The 15,413-nt window shown below is 32.2% G+C and overlaps 2 protein-coding genes across 5 annotated transcripts; both read right to left on the bottom strand.

Annotated features, from left to right (window-relative positions):
- Positions 1-270: 270 nt before the first annotated feature.
- LOC120072965 (G2/mitotic-specific cyclin S13-7-like) lies at positions 271-2,842 on the bottom strand. Its single transcript, XM_039025506.1, has 8 exons — positions 2,659-2,842; positions 2,129-2,328; positions 1,786-2,046; positions 1,581-1,706; positions 1,230-1,478; positions 978-1,139; positions 717-898; positions 271-627 (listed from the first exon to the last, which is right to left on the bottom strand). Exons 1-8 carry the CDS (start codon positions 2,693-2,695, stop codon positions 471-473), a joined length of 1,374 nt encoding a protein of 457 aa, XP_038881434.1. The 5' UTR covers positions 2,696-2,842; the 3' UTR covers positions 271-470.
- Positions 2,843-6,905: 4,063 nt separating this feature from the next.
- Positions 6,906-14,089, bottom strand: LOC120072505 (stomatal closure-related actin-binding protein 2-like). Of its 4 annotated transcripts, none has more exons than XM_039024879.1 (13): positions 13,880-14,089; positions 12,334-12,634; positions 12,056-12,184; positions 11,506-11,598; positions 11,141-11,281; positions 10,020-10,088; positions 9,536-9,619; positions 9,183-9,363; positions 8,540-8,656; positions 8,367-8,425; positions 7,962-8,096; positions 7,350-7,499; positions 6,906-7,247 (listed from the first exon to the last, which is right to left on the bottom strand). In XM_039024879.1, the coding sequence occupies exons 2-13, from the start codon at positions 12,616-12,618 to the stop codon at positions 7,215-7,217; spliced, it is 1,476 nt and encodes a 491-aa protein (XP_038880807.1). In that variant the 5' UTR covers positions 12,619-12,634; positions 13,880-14,089; the 3' UTR covers positions 6,906-7,214. The 4 variants fall into 4 exon arrangements, with proteins under 4 accessions (XP_038880807.1, XP_038880809.1, XP_038880806.1 ...); XM_039024881.1 differs by having other exon boundaries at positions 13,898-14,089; XM_039024878.1 differs by lacking the exon at positions 13,880-14,089 and adding an exon at positions 13,649-13,855.
- Positions 14,090-15,413: the final 1,324 nt, after the last annotated feature.

Genomic DNA, 15,413 nt, shown 5'->3' with positions numbered 1-15,413 from the left:
GAATTTCATTGTAGAAAATTATCTAAATTACAATTTGTTGCAACAATGGTTCTTGGAACATGGCCCACAAAGATGATCTTGAAAGCCCATATTTTTCAGAATTGGTGGAGCGCAAAAATATAAATTTACCACCAAACTTAAAATTGTTAAATAATCAGTACTTTTTTCCCCTTTTATCATATAAATTAAATAGACAAAGCTGCAAAGAGAGGACACAGTAAAAAGAACAGAAAATATTTCTATGTTAGCAATTTTGTCACAAACACAGAATGAAGAATGTAATGAGTCAGTAACATTAGAAATTGTTGATTACAAACAAAACTATCATCATGTGTGATCATATGATCAAACTTCTTTTCAGGGAACACAACCAAAAAAAGCCAACTCCCCCAAAAAAAGAACAACAAAAAAATTCAGTAGTCATTTCTTCCCTCCATGAAAACCAAAGTTTTTTTCAAGCTAATAATACTTCAATGGACACCACCAACATTAAGAGCCAACAGAGCTTTGGCTGGCTGAAGCAACGCTACCGCTCCCCGCTCGGAGCTCGAGTACTTTCGATATATTACTTGAAGCTTGTTCTTGTCTGCTACCCCATGGAACCCCACCAGAAGTTTTGCACAATCACTATTACAAGGAAACAACAAGCCAACAAAGTTGTAAAATCACCAAAAAGAGAAGTTAGCTAAGAAAAAAACTCATTAAATTTTGCTTACATTATCTGAGGTTCTGAGAAACCAGTATGCAACTTGAGGGTGTCATCCCAAGCAGGGGTTTTCTTCAATGTGCATCGAGCAGCATAGACTGCCGAGGCGGCAATCATCGACGGGCAATACATCATTGCCGTATTGTAATGCATTATGCCAAGTTCGGCCAGAAAATAAACCAAATTTTCCATCTACAACAAGTTCAATGTTCATAATCAGTTTTAAGTTTGTCAAGAAAGGCCCTAAAATAGTTGTATCAATTTCTCTCACCTCGTGATTCGAGTCCTTCGATGCCTTGATGAATCGCGCAAGGAAAACATATGGTGTAGGAACCGTCAATGTCCATTCCAACTTGCCCAAGATCTTCTTCTCCATCACTAGTATCTGTTCATGAGTGTAAGCTCTATCCGAAAGGCATACAAAGTCATTTACCTGCAACAAAAAAAATGCGCTGTTAGCATCCAAATTCTAATTAATGCAGGCCTTTGATCGCATTCTTAACACGATTCGAGTTTTACATACCTCCGGCGCCCAAATTTCTTCATATTTGGAGGCTATAAGCATGGCTCCAATGCCCACCAATTGCAATTCCCTTCTTGGAACTATCTTTGTCGCAAGGAATCGATCGATTATATTGATCGTGAGGTAGAAAGTCTCGGGTGAGAGTTCAAATTTGTTGTGCACATCAACTAGCCAATCCACCAAAATAGCCCTCATTGTAGTGTTTATCTCAGGTTGTGAATCCATATAATCATGAGGTCTGCTCTCATTCTGTTTACAATTGACACACACAACATAGATTCAGTGAATGTCTACGGACGGGTGGCTTCCATCTCGTCTTACAAACAAAGAGAAGATCAAATCAATACATACCTCAGCTTGTTTATAAAAAGTGTAAATGTCCTCAACATATTCAACTGCTGCCAACTCATTACCAACATCTGCAGCATCAATATCAAAAATCTGTTCTTTAGGTTTCTTGGATACACCACAGGCAGCCTGCAAATATGACAAACTTTAGAGATCTGTCTCAAAGAATCATCTTGGTTTTTCAGTTTAAGGATTAATAAATTCTAACCTTGCTTCTAGCAGTCAGTACTGAAGTGAGAGTCTGAGCTTTCTTCTTTGATACTCCTTCTCCTTCCTTTTTCTTGTTTGCACATTTGACTTCCTTGGCTTGGACTTTTTCGACCGTGTCGGGGCTTATCTCAATAACCTCCGATGTTGGTTTAATTGCAACTTTCTTATGTGCTGGCTTGGGAGCTCCTGCTTTCTTAATAGCCACAACACCACCATCAAGAATGGGAGCAGCCCCATCTACATTAACATGTACTTGTTTCTGCATTAAGAAAGAAAACTCGTTAAAGATCCTGAGAAAGTACGAAAAAGACAACAACAAAACGATGAATATGATGAGAAACCTTATTATTTTCAGCTTTTGCAGCAGCTTGAGCATTAGCAAGCAACTGAGCACAGAAACTCCTTGTAATAGGGCGATTTGCCTTCGCGTCAATTCCTCGAACAGTTACCAGATTCCCAATATCACCCAATGCTCGGCGGTTCCTTGCATCTGCCGCGGCCCCACCCTTTGCTTGCTTTCCTCCGCCAATCACTGCCTCACCTTCCCTCATAAAAGAAACCCAATTCAACACAAAAGAAAGAGAAAGAATACAAATAAAAAGAAAACACAAGACACAATGAAATATGCCAGAGATTTCCTCATTTCGCAGTTCAGTCAAATGCTATAAAAACCCCAACCCAACAACACCAATTTACAGATCTTTCAGAGAAAATACACAAGGAGATCAACACAGTACACAAAACAACATAGGAATTACTACGGAACAGGGCAGAGACCTTAGATGCAATTCATAAACGAAAAATCTCAGAAAAAAAAAAACCCAGAAAAAAGAAAAGGGTAATTTTCAAAAGGATGAACAATTTCTTGTACCTCTGATTTGTTGAGGAACAACTGGTCTTGAAGCCATTTCTGAAATACTCGAAAGACGGAGAGAAACACAAACAATCGAAACCCTTCTTCTTCTTCTTCAAGTCTTCTAGATCTCTCCCTCTCTCTCCCTCTCTCTCTCTCCTCTCTCACTTTCCCTCTAAAATGAAAATGAATTCATTCGGACGCAAAGCGAAACAATGCCCTTTTTGAAGCTACAGACCAACGCTTCTCTTACAACGGTCGAATGAGTTTGAAATTTTGACCGTTGGATCTGGGAATGATCCAACGGCGTTGGGTCGTAGAGAAAGATAGCCGTTGGAGTTTAAAAAACTACCGTTTGTGTGTGGGGGAATAAAAATGAAATATTAAATAAAGGGCAAACGAGATCTTTGGTTTTGGCGCACGTGGCGACTTATCATTGGATATCATTGGAAATTATTTTAATTTTGTGATCTTTCTTTTATAATTAATCCTCCTTTTCTCCTTGCTGTAAAAATTATGTACTTTTAAGCTTAATAAAAATTTCTCGAGTTGGTTCAATTGAGATATTTTCGATAAATCATAAATTTAGTTCTTTATAATTAATTTTTATCGAAGTTCGTTAATTAATAGTAATAATTTTTTTAAAAGAAAATACACTATGGTAAAGTTGTGATATGTTTTAAAAATTTATGATAAAGATGCTATATAATAAAGGTTTTAGAATAAAATAATATATTTATATTATAGACTAAATTTAAGATTTATTAAAAATATATAAATTAAAATTGGAGGTTAGAAAATATAAGTACTAAAATTAAATAAACTCCAAATTACATAACCAAAATGGTATTTGAAATTTTTTTTATAATTACAATATAAATGAGTAGGGAATTTAAACATTCAACTTCAAATGGGGTAGTACGTGTCAGAAACGGATCAGACTATCAATTTTTAGGATAATAACTAATGTCATCTAAATCAAACTTTGTAGTTTTCCCTTAATCTATATTTTACCCACTCCAAAACATTTCATACTATTCTCTGCTACCCATACTCATTAGTCATCTCACCCCTTTATTAACTTTAGTATCGGAGTATGGGTGGCCTGACACTACATTAGTATTTAATTTCCTTTTTTTTTTGCAGGACATTTCTGTCATTTTCCCTCCACATTACAAATTCACGGTTTATCTAGGTATCAATATTATGCTTATTGTACACAGTGGGGGAGCAAACCATCTACACTGTTTGAATTTTGTGTTTTATCTAATGAGCTATGTTTAGATTTGCTATTTTGATTTTAATTTGCTCGATAATATATAAATGATCTAAAAGTTTTTTTTTTTTTTTTAAATCTATAGGGTATGGAAATCAAACATCTAATCTCGACGTCAATAATGCACTTTTTATGTCCTAATTTTGACTTGTATATTTTGTTTTACAGTAACTATAATTTAGTTTTATGGAATTAGTTTTTTAGAAAAAAAATTCTAATATTTAAAAATATTTTTATTCATTTTTTCCATTTTAAATTATTTGATGGAAAAATGAAATTCAAAAAAGAAGAGAGAGAGAATACTGTATATATAAATTATTACTTATATTATCAAATTGTAATTATGCATTTGTATATAGAAGTTTTAAAGATGTTATTCATCATTCAAATTATATTTTACAATGAAAATAAAAATACTTCCCTAACAAAAAGGTCAAAATATATATATCTTTTATAAATCTTTTTAGAAATATTCATCCAGATCGATATTTATGTAAAATTGAAATCTCGACATTTCAATTTATATCAATTTTTAAATCTTCCAGTCATAGGGGTCAATTTTTGAAATACTATTGTATTTCATAGTACTAATAATATACCTATTTTTTAAGTTTAAGGGCCTCGAGCACCTTAGGCCTCCTGTAGCTCCAAATCCTGATTGTAGTCAAAGTGATAATTGCATAATCTTCCTCCTTATATATCGAAGATTTGATCCTCACCTCCACAATTGTACTTAAAAAACCCTTTGACGGTATGATTAGGGTTGATTAATTTGTTAAATATTTTTTTTTATTAAAACATAAAGTGCTCCTTAGACTCTTTTGGTAACATTTTTAAGCCCATTTAGTTAGTATTAAATTTTATTTTAACTAAAGAAATAAAAAACAAGAAACAATACATATGGAACAATTTTCTATTTCTTTTTTTTTTTTTCTTCCAAACCAAGACATAAAATTAGTTATCCAACATATTTTTGTTTTTAATTTTAAAGGGTAATGAACAAGAAACATAAAATAGAGAAATGAAAACCTTTTTAATAAAGAAAGATTTAGTAGCTGTTTTGTTTGTTTTAATTTTCTTTTTCTCTTTTTTTCCCCCTTGTTTTATTAATAAAGAAACAAAAATATGCCAAGTAATTATTCATTATTGCTTTTTCTCACAAACTTTGAAAATGTAAATTTATATATGAAAATTTAGTTTTATAAATCATTTAAATCCAAAATTTGTCAATTGTATTTATTTTTTAAATATTTATTATCCATTCTATTAAGTGAAAAAATAATATTGTATTTATGTTTTAAAATGAAAACTAAAAATAAGAAAATAAAAAATTGATTTTTTTATATCCAGAATTTCTACCTAATTTTGGATTTTTTTTTATAAATGAAAAATGAAAAAAACAAAAACACTTACCAAAAATTTCTAAAAAAAGGAAATGAAAAAGATGGTTGTTGTGCCCAACAATCCCATTATGATCAATTACATAGCTCCATCTTGATATGTATGTAAATATGATATAAATCAATGAAAATGATTACTATAATGACTGACCATACCATTCTTATATACTTTCTTTAATGGAAAAGTTATTAAATTTTATCTCTAAATCTATAAATTTTAATACTAAACTTTCAATTTCTATCACATTACACTTTAAAATTGCATAAAGTTACAATTTTTTACTTTTAAACTAATAAAAATATTTCAATTTCCATTTTATGGTTTAATATTGTGCAAAAGAACTTACTTTTATTTTTAGAAAAATGCAATATTCATCAAAGATTAGGATTTTAGGACTGAAACTGAAAGTCTTGCATTAAATTTGTGCGATTTATCAAATTCAAGAGTCATTATACACCAAGTTTGAAATATCGATGTCAATGAAAATATCGAAGTCTCGACTTTATAGAAATATCAATAGAAATATTGATATTGATAGAAATTTTGGGAAACTTTATGGAAATTGTTATAATTAATTAATGAGGCTTTGATTGTGGTTAAATTTAAACTATAGTTGATCATTTTTAATCATCATTTCTATAAAGTAAAACAACATTTAGATGTATATTGTAAAATATTTATGTAAATGTCGATGCGAAAGCATAAATTTTTTAAAAATTTAAAAATTAGTTACAAAATAATATCAAATATTGGAAATTAAAGGACATGAAGTTATTTGTATATAAATAATTGTAAATTATTTATTATTAAATGAAGTGAAACAAAAATGAAAAATCATAGCATTAAACTAACATAACATAATAAGAATAGAAAAACCATAACATTAAACATAAAAGTTAAAAGGGATATAAAAAGCATAACATTAATCAAAACAATATAATAGAAAGAAAGAAGAAAAATAACTCTACAAATAGATATAGCTTGGGAGGAATATTAGAGAACTCATGTCATTTCAAGTTTGTGGTGAAATGATAAGAAAATTCAATGAAAAATATTTGAATGAATTATGTAGGATTTTTGAAAATAAAGTTTTTTTTATGATAAAAGAGGTGGGGAAATACTTTCCTTGTATTTCTCGTGAGCTAGCTAATTGCTTTTAAAAAAAAATGAAATTTTGAAATATTGAAATATAGATGAAAATTTCGAGATTTCAAAAAAATAAGGAAAGAATCGAAATTTTTCCTACCAAAATTTCAAGCAATCGAAATCTCACCATTTGATTATTTGATTTGGAGGGAATAGATATCATAAAACCCATTTATTCAATAATATATATATAACTTTTTAATGGATTGTTTTCAAATTAAAAAAAAAATGAGTTAACTTATATATTTCAACATTTATCATGGAATAATAGAAGTCTATCACGATCTATCGTTTAGTAATAAAGGTATATCGCAATCTACATTAATAGAAATATTTTCAATATTTTTTCATTTAAAACAATTTCTCTTTTTTAAAAAGGGAATTGTTACCACGTGAGTCAATGAAAAGATAAGATATTAAGATTAAAGTCTGCTATATAAAATAACAAAATCAATCACAAATGAACCAATTGATTATAAACTTTTAAGCTTTGTTACAACAGATGATTAGGCAAATAAAAAAGGATGCCTAAAACAACTCAACCTAATTAGTGGAAAAAAAAAAAACAAAAGAAAACAAAAACAAATTAAAAAAAAATTACATTACAAATAAGCCAATTTTTCTTCACTCACAAACCATATTACTATCACACTCCTAAAAAAAACCCTACTTTCAAAATTAACCAAAAGAAGGGGCAAAAAGGGAAAAACTGAGACATCTAAGAGAAAGATCAGTTGGTTAGTTTTCACTTCTATGCTTGATCATCTGGTCCAGCCAACATCACCTGTCACATTGTATGTTTTTCGACTTCAGAACCGTATAAACCAGAGAATTTTTACACGTGAACAAAACACGATGGTGAACATGATTGGAAGAAATCACTTACATTGCAATCGTTGGCGAATTTCCTGGCAAGTATGATTGCAGCGTTTCTATCTCGCTCCGATTCGAACGTCAACACGAAAGAGAGTCCCTTTCTTCCTTGCCAGAATAATGCCTTGGTTGCGGTATTTCGGTCATCTCTAACTCCACATAGCTAGAGTCGAGGAGGGAGACGATGAGAATCACATTCATTGACACAAAGGTCAAAACTAAGAAATGACTCTTGGAAGATATTGAAGGAAAGTTGAAATTGGATAACCGGTTCGAAGTGAATAAATATAATCTTCATCAATCTATCAATATTTTGAAGAAGTTAAAAAAGAAAAGTAAGATAATATAATGAAAACCGTTATCTATAGGCCGGTGACTTTCAAGTTAATCTAAAAAATAGGTCATCGACAAAAACAAACTAACGGAAAAATGCTTACGATAACAGTTCTACAAAGCTTGTTTTCTCTGAACTCTTATTCCAAAAAGAACAAAAGGAACAGTAAGCAAAATTAACTCCCATCTAACTGTATGACAACTATACTTATATAATCTATGTCAAAAACTTCCATCTTTTTTGCTCAGGTATCTATTTCAATGTTAAAACTATTGCACATTGTTACAATACCTGCATCGACGACGAATAATTTTCCCGAGCTTTGGTAATCCAACCTCTGGATAGCTTCATTCTCATTTTCCCAACATGAAATACATGAACAGAATTTGATGCATAATCTTGTCCATTCATCTGGGATATTGTTACCTGCAGATTTAAATATCAAACTTGAGAAATTGATGTTCAAAGAGTGTCCAGCGCGATTGGCCTGCTAATCTATTGGGATTACAATTTTGTGAGCAGGGAAACATCTCATAATTTCATTTATGGCATCGGTTTGTTTCGAGGGTAGAATTCAATTTACTCACTAAAAATTCAGCATGATACAACTTGTATGACTTTATGAATATTAATGTAGATAGGTAAAGAATTTATGTATGTGTGCATTGGATGGAATTAAAGAGATGAATTACATACATTGAATTCCGAGTTCGATTTTCGCAACAGCATCTCAAAATGTGTTCCGACCCCTGCAGCTGTCAAAGGTGATTTTGTCAGTTTTCTTTTACCGCATGGCACGGCGTGGGAGAGGGAGAGACTGTGAGTTAAGATTAAAGGATGACTAAAAAATCTCAATTACAAAAACCAACCACTTTCAATGGGACCAGTTGTCATCATGATCACTTTTTGGCCATTAGACACAACTTCTACTTGTAAGGTTCGCCCGACATCAAGCGGCTCCAGGGCATAGATTGACTTGGTGGCACCTGATGAGAAGATAAAACGGTTAAGGCAAAAAACAAACGAAAATTATACTAAGAAGAATATGTCAAAAGGAACATTGTAAAGGAAGAAAGTGGGGAAATAATAAACCAGGTAAAAACTAGACATCAGTAAGATCATAAAACAGAGATTGAGGAAAAAAAAACCGAATGGAACATAAAAATGCAAAAATTAACAAGATGGTACAGTGAAAAACCATATGCTCTTAACGAGCATTTGCCATCTCAAAACTACTGAAATCGTGCAAACTAACCGAACCAGCTAGTACTGCAGCATGTTATACTTACTGACGGTTCTATTAACAATGGCGTTGTGTATTCACCAAAAATAGGAAAAGACAAACTAAATGTATCATCAAGGAACAAAATGAACTCATATGCCTAAGCATCAATGTTCTTTCATGAAATACAATATGTTCATGAATTTAATTGAGATTGGCAAAGCCTATTATTTGGCATGAGTTTAAGAAGTTGACTGCAGCCACCAGAGGTCTAAAACAAAAACGTTTACCTGTAATTACTTGCTTCCAGCTGCAATCTGATGACATCCGATACCATTGAATCAAACATTTCGAAAGTGGAGGTGCTGCATCTGAGGCACATTTGATTCTCAAAAATGAACCTAGAGTTTCAGAACCATCTAAAACGTATAAACAAGACTTGTTCTCAGCAGCCCTTTTGCACATTGTGAGCTGGATAAACAAATGATAGTGACATAAGCAAACGTAGACGGTTTTTTCACATCAAAATTATAGTGACATAAGTAAACGTAGACGGTTTTTTCACGTCAAAATTACTTTGTTTCTACAGTATTATGCCACAAATATGTATCAAAATTATCCAAATTCAAATTTTGTAACATGCCTCTCTTTGGAGCTTTGCCGAGATTATTGTTTTCTCTCGAATTGTAGCTCTTAGTGCACGAAGCTCGTGTTCCATGCCCATCACCTATGCATATAGAAACACAAGTACAAGTCATCAAGTGAATCCACTGAAAGATTATTAACTACCCTGTGGTTGCACACTTGATTCATACAGATCCAGATGGTAACTTCTAAATTGTATTATTAGCATCATTTAGGATATCAAAAGTCAGAAAGTGGTTGTTGACAAACGATTTCCTCATCATCGGTAATGAGGCAAATTAGATCCAAAAGAGTGTTTAGCATCCATGTCAGTAGGATAAAATACTCTTTAGAAATTAAGCAAAACTGGAAGCTTTAATTTGAAACCAAAACATAAGATTTGATATTTGGATCCCCATATACTATTGTTGAAACCTATTTTCTAGCATCAATCAATGTTAACTTGGAAAAAACTAAGCAGATAAGCAAGATGAAGTGAGCACCTTGCTTGGTTGATGCAATTGTTTAATTCTTCTAGCCTCTTGAACTTCCTCTACTAGTCCCTCGACTTCCTGTCCATAACGCAGAATTATAAAAATCACAAAACAGTTAGAACCTTAAACCAAAACAAAAACAGTTAGAACCTTGAACCAAAATAAAACTTTAAAGTGATGCTGAAAGTGAATGAAGGTTATACAGAAACTTAAGGGTATGTAAACAAGGTCTCTATAAACATGTGTCCAGTTGATGTACGCACATCATACCGGACACTAACTAGATATTCAAAATTTCCTATAGTGAGTCGAAGATCCAATAATTCAATGTTAGATATTATATGAAATTTGTCTTTACCCATCAACTTAAGCTTTTTGATCAATTGGTGATTTAAGATGGTATCAGAGCAGATTGCTTCAGGATATCCTGGGATCAAGCCCCTGCATTATTGTTTTCTCCCTCAACTAATATTCATTTCCACTTGTTGGTCTTCTTCATATTACAAACCCACAAGTGAGGGGGAGTGTTGGATATTATATTAAATTTACCTTCACCCATCAACTTAAACTTTTGGGTCAATTGGTGTTTTAAGATTCAACTAACTGTAACTAGCCATAGATTTAAAATCTTTTGAGCAACCTGTGACAATCTAAAAGAAAAGGTTTGAGCATTGCTTTTTAGCCCTCGGTTCCAAATCTAATCAACAAAGGAAAAAACTGAAGTGGTAGATACTTAACACCTCATGGTCAGAGACTCAGAATATGTGTTGTAAGTGCTAAAGAGTTTCTTAGAAACATGGATGAAATATGAAGTATTTGGTATTCCCTGCAGTCTCTTTCACAAATGCCCACAAAGTAGGTCTCAACAAATTTTGACAGGTATACTTATTTAAGCCATAGAAATAAAAACCCTATAATCAGAAGGCTTGGATGGAATTCAGGGTTATAGCTAGAGAGTATCATCGTATTTTTCTGGCATATCACTCATTTCTAATTTGTTCAAGCAGCTGATCTTGCATATATCTTCTTAAACATAGGAGAATTAAAATTTGAAATCATAGATATAATAAGAAATTGAAGACTGTAATTAACAGAAAATGTGAAGAAGAAGAAGAAGAAGAAACTTAAACCTGTTTATTAGATTCGTCAGAATTTTTTTCTTGTTCCTCAAGAGCTTCCCCGATTCGCTGAACAACTGCTCTTGCGCTCTCAATTTCAGCGCAAGCAAAAGACTTCTCCTGGTTAACCAACCTCTTGGCATCTTCAGAAGCCTAAAGTAAATAAATAAATAAATAAGAAGTATTAGTTTGGCATTGCTACAAAGAAAAACAAAAGGCACGGAAAATAAATAACTTGACATGTGGAATATCATAGTTCGCCCACGACATCCAACCACGTCTGCAAATATATATCTTCTGATAATTGTTTAGTTTGATCATAAGAATAAGAAGATAATGAAGACATGTAAATAGGATCAGAATGTGAATCTGATAACCTGTTTGAGAAAGGTTGCCAGCTTTTTCACTTCAAACTTTTCTTGAATCAGTTCTCCTTCTTTTTGGGTTAACTTAACAGCTAGAGCTTCCACCTAAATGATTTTTTACGGCAAGCATACAAAATATTAAGTGCACGTGCAACAAATAATTATTTGGATGAAAACAACAAAGAAAAATACCAGAATCTAGTGTTGCAAAAGAGGAGAAAGTTACAATGGGGAAAAAGATGAAGAAGAAGATCTAGAAATCAAAGTGATCAACAGATTATAGTGGGAAGAGAGATTGCTAATATTAGTAACTTTCTACAAGTTTCACAAGTTTCATCATCAAAGTGATCAACAAACTCGCCAGTACAGAACACGCCAAAAACATGCAAATGAAAAAAGTGAACAGATTTTATATAACATTTTGAACAAATAAAAAATCTTCATCAAGAGATAATAACTTTACCCCTATGACAGAGGAAATGGTGTGAGCGAGGCTTTCAATATTAAAGTTCAACTTGGGCTAAAACAACCAACTGAAAATGATAAGGGATGAAAAACGAACCATGGAGATAGCTTTCTCCACATCCTCCTTATTTCGCCCAGCCAAACGACCTTTCAAATACTCTAACGCATCTCGAAGCTTCTTCAAAAGAACATGTCCCTCCAGTGAAGGCACTTCCCTGAGCTTCGCCTGAATCCCAAGAAAGTTATTTAAAATACAGTTAGTTGCATTAGAAATGCAAGACCTTCAAAGAAGAGAGTCTAATGTGATACAAAGCTGGATCAATACAAGTTTAATGACCACAGTATTGTTTCACTAGAAAAGAAAGTAGTTTGAACCTCATCAGACAGCTTAGCGGCAGAAGACAAGTTCTTGTCGAATTTACAAGCAAGGTCACGAACTGAGAGTCGCTTGTGCTGCTCTGACAACTGGGCAGTTTCCTGTTCGATAACCTCTTTAAGAGAAGGGCCCTGGTCTTCATCCTGGGGATCTTCTAAAATCTGATTGTCAGGTCCTAATTTATATTTTGGAAATTGATTGGAAGCAAAGCTAACATCAACTGAAACTGGCAAAATTCCCTCCATGAGCACAGTTTCTTCAAACTCGGGACTAATCTTCGTCATCGATCCGAATTTGATTCTGCATTAAAGCAATAAGATTGATTTTTCAAGTAAACCTAATGATGAAATAAGAAAAAATGCATTGTTTTAGTTTATTTCATACATTTGTCGGTACCCAATAGCAGATCAATTGAATAAAGGGTTAATCAATGGATCGAATTGGAAACATATCATTGATCAGGCCATTGTAATTTCTAAAGGGGGAAAAACAAACAAGAAAAATATAAAATAAGGAATATGAGGACTGAGGAGCTTATGGGGTGAGGGAGAGACTAACATAGAAAAAACCAAGTAGACAACAGCTTTATACATCATAAAAGGACACCTCACATCTCAAACTAAAAGATATAGCAATTAAACCAAACTGTGAAAGATTAGAAGCATATTTATTTGTTGTTATTATTATTATTTCATAAGATGGTGTGGCTAGTAAGGTCTTACCTTTCTTTTTAAAAAAACTGGAAAATTTCCTCACCAAATTGTTCCAACAATCCACCAAAATTCAACAAAATTCCAACGGTTCCAACCAATACTCTCTCTCTCCCCAGAAAAAAAATGTTTTTGTCCAATCCACAAGGCCAAACTACATACAGATTCCCAAAAGATTTTCACATCCAGAAGGAGAAATCCACGCCAAAAACCCCTGGTTCTTGAAATGTAGCCTTCTTTCCAATAAACTTTTCAGGACAAAAAAAAATAGAAACAACATTCAGAGCAAAGAAAAAGAACACTCAGCAGCTACAATCCAAAACCTCCAATACCTACATTACACAATCTCTCGTTTATATAAATTAAGGCAAACCAACACAGGAAGCAAACAACACATTCAATAAAAGAGAAAACCCAGAAACCAAAAGGTACTACCGGGCAGGGAATTCATCTCCAACCATCAAACTGAACTTAAAAGTTGGAAAAACAAACAAACAAGTGCTTCAAGTTCTCAAAGCAGTCAATGTAAGAAAGAAATAGCAAAACCCCAGATGATCAATATCAAAATGCAGCTCAAAAACACACCAAAAAAAAAAAAACTTACAGATTATAGGCAAAAAATGATGAAAAACATGGAACCAAGCCAAACCCAGATCACAAACAAGAAGTTGTTCAAGGAAAAGGAGAGAGAAGGGGGGGAAACAGAGAAAAAGGAGGAGAAGAAGAAGAAGAATAGAAAGAATCTAAAGGGAGGAGGTGGTTATGCCTTGCTTTTTGTAAAGTGAGAAAAAAGGAGGAGAGGGCTAAATGCAAAAGAGTCTAAAGACCCAAAGACCTGGTTTGTGTCACTGACCTCCCTGTCTGGGACCTGGGTCTATGCTCCTCTCCTTTTGTCAGCAAAATTGAATAAAAGAATAAAACTTACAAATTTGCTCTTCCTTCTTTTCTTTTCTTTTCTTTTCTTTTCTTTCTTCCCCTAATTCAATACTTCTCTCTCTCTTTTCTTGACCACTCTCACGTGTTACAGTGCCACGACCTTCATAGTATTTGGACCAAAAACCCTCCAAAATCCATACCCTAAATCATAACCTTTCACCAGTATTTGTTTTTCTTCACATGCAGGGGCTTTGTATTCTTTCTTCATTACAAAGATTCAATTTTTCATTTCATATAACTTGCTTTTTGCTGTTTTTGTGTTATTTTATTGACTTGTTGATTTCACTGAAATATTTTAATTTGTTATCGAGTTGTGTGTTCCATTTTTTTAATATTAATTCACAAATAATTCCATGAGTAAAGTTTGAGTCTACCCTTTTAAAAAAATTAAATTAAATTAAATTGCTAATTTGATCCTATGATTCGAAAAAAGTTAGAGATAGTCTATGATTTAAAAATTAGAATTTTAGTCTATGATTTAAAAATTAGAATTTAGTTTTTATGGTTTGATAAACCTCATGAACAAAGGTAATGATTAGTGTAGTGAACCCTTTCATTTATCACATAGCAAAAATAATAATTATTTAACTTATTTGGAAAAATAAAAAATTATTGCCACATGTCAATTTTGAATTGGACAATTGGTGGGCTACACAAAATAGGTGTAGCTCTAGGTCTGAATATTTTTTTCATAAATATTATTAGGAATTTCTACATAAAAAAACCTTAAAAATAGATCATACTAAGATAATGTCTTTAACATTTCATCTTTTACACACACACAAAAAAAAAAAAAAAAAAAATCATATTGGTCTCCCTATTTTCACTTGGTCATTTATAATTTAACCTTCACCTACGTTATATATATATTATTCTCTCATTCGATGCATTTTTCTCTCCCCCATGCACATTCTCTCTCCTCCATGCATATATTCTCTCTCCCATGCTTTAAGGTCATTTCTTTTTCCTCCCTCTCTCTTCTCCTTCTGGCTTATGAGTTGCATCCGATAATAGGGCGAGCATAGAATGACAAGAATGGTGATGGCGAACTCAGAGCAAACGAACGGCGGACTTGATTCAGTTTTATTTTTTCCCTTTTTATATATATATTGAGATATATATGTATTTTTTAAGCTTAGGTAGGAAATTTGATATACACCGAAGTAAATGAGTGTTTTTTTTTAGATTTAAACTTCATGTATTTATGATATATACAAATTTTGACTCGTGATTTTTTACTACCTAAATAGTATATATGATATATATTTTGTAGTGTAAATGAAATTTATGAATATTTATATACTATGGTATATTTCATATTTTGATTTATAATGTGATTTATGTTAAACATTTAGTTAATCTCTAATTTATAAATCGTATTATATTTCATATATTGATTAGAATATTTTCAAATATCTAATAAAATGTTATAA

This window comes from Benincasa hispida, chromosome 3, assembly GCF_009727055.1.
Source record: "Benincasa hispida cultivar B227 chromosome 3, ASM972705v1, whole genome shotgun sequence".
Classification (NCBI taxonomy): domain Eukaryota; kingdom Viridiplantae; phylum Streptophyta; class Magnoliopsida; order Cucurbitales; family Cucurbitaceae; genus Benincasa; species Benincasa hispida.
The sequence above is the reverse complement of the archived record's forward strand: the minus strand, read 5'-3'. Positions and strand labels throughout refer to the sequence as shown.

What these genes read in the sequence shown, in the direction of transcription:
- LOC120072965 (XM_039025506.1), bottom strand. Translation starts at nt 2,695, where the DNA reads ATGGCTTCAAGACCAGTTGTTCCTCAACAAATCAGAG. An exon ending in TACTGACTGCTAGAAGCAAG is followed by an intron (nt 1,707 to 1,785) that starts GTTAGAATTTAT and finishes TCATATTTGCAG; the next exon opens with GCTGCCTGTGGTGTATCCAA. An exon ending in CTTTTTATAAACAAGCTGAG is followed by an intron (nt 1,479 to 1,580) that starts GTATGTATTGAT and finishes AATTGTAAACAG; the next exon opens with AATGAGAGCAGACCTCATGA.
- LOC120072505 (XM_039024879.1), bottom strand. Translation starts at nt 12,618, where the DNA reads ATGACGAAGATTAGTCCCGAGTTTGAAGAAACTGTGCTCATGGAGGGA. An exon ending in TGGAGAAAGCTATCTCCATG is followed by an intron (nt 11,599 to 12,055) that starts GTTCGTTTTTCA and finishes AAAATCATTTAG; the next exon opens with GTGGAAGCTCTAGCTGTTAA. An exon ending in AATCGAACTCGGAATTCAAT is followed by an intron (nt 8,097 to 8,366) that starts GTATGTAATTCA and finishes TTAAATCTGCAG; the next exon opens with GTAACAATATCCCAGATGAA.